Raw genomic sequence first — 4,401 nt, 5'->3', positions numbered from 1 at the left:
CAGGAAGTCGTATCCAACACTAAGATCTGCCTCCTGCCCATGTTGCAATGTTTGTTGTGATAGTAGTTTTATTTTCTTAGTTAGGAAGGAGGTGTTGTTTATCAGAGTGTTGAAATCATATCTTAGGTCATTGGCGTCCTCCATCGTCTGCGTTCCTCTGGTCGTCGCCACCGGCGTTCCCTCATTCTAACTTCCTTTCGTAATATCGCACATCACATAGACATAAGTTCCGGCGCCTGTTATCGTCAAGGTCAGCATTAATCACCTATTCCAATCCTAGTATGTTGTCTTGATCGGGATTGCTGGGTATATACACAACATTTTTTTACAAATATTCATTTAGTTATTTTACCTATCAATTTGGATCCTCCTTTTTTGCCTCTACAAAAAATGATGCAGCTGATGTGCTAATGTTGATACCCCTGGTTGTACGAGTGCTAATTGGGGCACACAAAAAAGGATTGGGACTAGTCAGCATGCGAAGGGAGTAGATCAGAGTCTGATGTTTTCCAAATCAGCAGCCTTCAATCTCCACTATTTCCCTCTATATGGTTCATTTTCATCCTTTGTGTTTATGGAATTAATTTTTTGATACTTTTTTTCCCTTGCGTCTATGCAATTAAATATTGCTTACAAACAGGATATGATTGGCTCCAAATAAACTCATATAAACTCCAATTAGTAAAAAAACCAGGCAAGGTATTTCTTTGTCAATTTGTTGACTAACTATTTCCATAAACATCTACGTGAAAACAATATATTTCCATAATCAATCAAGGGTTAGTCTGATATAGATACTAAATGTTGCATTCCTTTTAGACTTTTAGATAGCAAATACAAATATAATTGGTTATTCCATCACACAATATATGAGAATTTTTTTAGTATGCAATCCAATCATTTTTAATTAATTTGACTTTAAATGCATGCATATGGCACGTATAACCCTGCTAGTAGGTTATAAATATTTTTTTGAAAGAGATACCTCAAGGAGACCCTTGAAGTTTAAGGTGCCGCACCTAGGATTCGAACCCTGGGCGGGAGCCTCCCGACCAGTGGCCTTTGCCACTGCACCATGAGCTCCTTGGCTAGGTTAGAAATACTTCATAGGAGATACACAAAACTGCATAAAAACATAACCGGGAAAAGTTCCTAAATAATTTTGCTAGTGTAGGATATGATGTTGTAAGTCACTCCATAAAATTTGTGTACGAAACTCAACTCGCACACGAAGAAAGGGAAAAGAGAAATTACTTAAGACATAGATTGAACTAAATGAAATAAATTTGAGGGGGTAAATTGAGCTAAAATTTTGTTGAAGGACCATACTCCGTTTAGGACATGGACGCCGTCTCCAAAAACAACTTTGATCACTATCTTTTTACTGTAAAACATTTATAAATATAGTGCAATATATACTTTTACGAAACTACATTTCAAGATGAATCTTCAAACTCAACCTAAAAAAGTATTTATAGTTAAAGTTTAAAATATTTGACTTAAGACAAATTCAAAATAACTTCCTTTACAATACGAATGGAGTAATACATTTGCAGATGTGGTTGCTAATAAACCGACCGGAAGGACCAGAGTCGGTGTACGCCGTGTTCACGAGCACAGCCACCGAGAAAACAATCCAAAAGTATAAAATTGACACTCCACAATGTAAATGTAATTGCAGAAACATGTACTAGAACAAAAAATGCAACCAAATCTACATATACAGGTCCTAAACTACTGGAAGGACCAAGCACAATACCTACATATAGCATCGTAGGCAGTAGACCACACTGTATACAGGCTACAGACACACATCAGTAGACCACCTTCTCGAGGGCTCGAGGCCACGCCGCCGCGTCGCCAACAGCGGCGACGATGGAGCTCGGCACCAAAATAGCTTTCGCCGGCATAGACCCTGCCGACCAGGTGGCGGCGCTGCAGCTGCTTCCACCGCCGCCTCGGTCTTGGCGGTTGTGGGGCGTGGCGCCGCTGCCCAATCCCCTGCATGCCTACGGCGGCGGCCATGCCGTCTCAAACTTTACAGCGAAGGACGCAACCAATGGCGAGCGGCTTGCGTTCCAGGCGGCGGCGCACTCCACCGTGTCCGAGACGGCCGACATGCTGCGGCTGCACATGTCCACCGCCGGAGACGGTGCGCGGCTGAGCCCGTGGCAGGGCGGGCGCGTGCGGCTGCTGCCGCCACCGTTGCTGCCGTGCGCCCGGGAACATCTGTTCCAGAAGGTCCTGACGCCCAACGACGTCGGCAACCTCAACCGCCTGGTCGTGCCGAAGCAGCACGCCGAGAAGCACTTGTTCGTCAAGCGCAGCCCGTTGATGGCCGCCGGCATGGGCGTGCTCCTCGACGTCAAGGACGGCGAGGGGAGGACGTGGCGGTTCAGGTACTCGTACTGCCGGAGCAGCCGGATCTACATCCTCACCAAGGACTGGAGGAGCTTCGTCCGGGAGAAGGGCCTCCAGGCCGGGGACACGGTGGCGTTCTCTCGGTCGGCGATCGGGCCGTTCCAGCAGATGCACATAGACTACTGGAAGAAGAAGCAGGAGTATGTCACAGCCGACGACGCCATTGCCGCCGTCAATTCCCCTGTCGTCAAGCTGTTTGGCGTTGACATTGCCAGAAGACGGAGTCCAGAGCTACGGAGTAGCCAGCGGTAGCCTACTAGCTCATGATCATCAGCTTTCTTGTGTGTGTATTTGGTTTGCGTTGTGCGTACTCTATGTTAACTACTCTTTGCTCCGGCACTCATCACCAGCCAACGCAAAAGACATTATCTAGCTAGTGCGTGTATTACATGCATTATCCTGTTCTTGTGCGCACCTACAGACGAAGCTTGCAATTTAGAACATAAACAGATGTTTCCAAGTTTCTCAAAAAATAATATACATGAAAAAAAATAGATAGAGAAATTCATGAATACGTCTGAAAAATAAGATTTATAATTAGAAATTCAGACTCTTTCTTAATTGATAGAAAGAAAAAAAATTCAATTTACTCCTTTCAAATATAGTCGAAGTTTTAAAAAAACCCTAAAATATAACTTGGTTCAATTTACCCCCTAAAATATACAACTTACTTCATTTAATCACATAATATAATTTATCTTCTTTATTTCTCCATACACAAGTTCAATTTTAATTTCAAATCTTGCGGGGTAATAGTGGACATCACAATGCATATTAAAAATTATTATTTTTTCATCATTATTTTTCATATAATTTTGAACTTCAATGATTAATTTATTATTAAATATTCTAACCTACCCAAATAATAATAAAAATATAATGTAACTTTTTTTATATGTGTTATGATGTGTACTACCATTTAGTAAAATTTTAACTTAAAACTCTATCTATATATGGAGAAATGTGAAAGGCAAATTGTATTAGGGAGTAATTTGAACCAAAGGGTATAGTTTGGGGGTAAAATGAACCAAACGATAGTTTAGGGGGTTATTCGGACTTTGGCTATAATTCAGAGAAGTAAATTAGACTTTTCATATTAGAAACATATCTTCTCTTATAATGGTGCAGTCATTGCATTATTATTCCTAAAGCCAGATAAGTAAAATGGGACTGGAGGGGCGCGGCTATGTCAAAAATACCTAAACATAAATCTAATATACATGAATGATTTCAATTTCTTTAAGTTTATTATGCATGTAAACAGTTTCAAATAATACGCATCCAGTAAGATATACTGTGCATTTGTTCACCAAATTGCCATCCATTTTCTAACCTTGCCCCCCTTGAGTATGGTTTTTATTTGCCTATGCTTTATAAGTTAGGAAGCATTCACCTGGTTTGGTTGCAATAATACTAATAAAACTATGCTCCTGTCAAACTCCACTACTCCAGCTTCAATAATATAGGTTTCGACATTATTTGGCTCCCGGCCCCTCTCCAAATTCGTTCTTATTAATTAGTTACAACAATTATTGTAAGAGAAGTGTTTGATTAAAGTTTTAGGTGTAGAACATATAGTTTTGGCGAAATCATTCTCTAGTTGAATGCAAGAAGTGCGACATGGATAGTTTGGGATATGAGTTAGATGAGGCATATATTTGAGATGGTTTAGAAATAATAGAACAATATATAGACTCGACAGATATAGATAATGATCAACCTAATTTGGGCCTACAATACTGTTTCACGTACACACTCGCTCCATCCCTTATACTCCCTCCATTTTTATTTACATATCGTATTAGGTTTGGTCTAAGTCAAACTTGACTAACTTTGACTAAGTCTATAGAAAAATATAGCAACAACTATACTATATCCAACCTATGCACTATGAACACATACTTCATGGCGGATTTAATGAAATAAATTTAATATTAACACTGCTGGAGAAAGGCACATCAGTGCCGGTCACAGGACAGC

The 4,401-nt window shown here is 40.4% G+C and overlaps 1 protein-coding gene across 1 annotated transcript; it reads left to right on the top strand.

Moving 5' to 3' along the window:
• The first annotated feature begins 1,875 nt into the window (after positions 1-1,875).
• On the top strand, positions 1,876-2,673 carry LOC120684879 (B3 domain-containing protein Os02g0764100-like). Its single transcript, XM_039966746.1, has one exon. The coding sequence runs from the start codon at positions 1,876-1,878 to the stop codon at positions 2,671-2,673; it is 798 nt and encodes a 265-aa protein (XP_039822680.1).
• The last annotated feature ends 1,728 nt before the right edge of the window (positions 2,674-4,401 follow it).

The sequence above is a fragment of the Panicum virgatum genome, chromosome 8N (assembly GCF_016808335.1).
Source record: "Panicum virgatum strain AP13 chromosome 8N, P.virgatum_v5, whole genome shotgun sequence".
Lineage (NCBI taxonomy): Eukaryota > Viridiplantae > Streptophyta > Magnoliopsida > Poales > Poaceae > Panicum > Panicum virgatum.
The sequence above is the reverse complement of the archived record's forward strand: the minus strand, read 5'-3'. Positions and strand labels throughout refer to the sequence as shown.

Bases quoted from the DNA above. Each gene is read 5' to 3' on its own strand.
- LOC120684879 (XM_039966746.1), top strand. From the start codon at position 1,876: ATGGAGCTCGGCACCAAAATAGCTTTCGCCGGCATAGACCCTGCCGAC.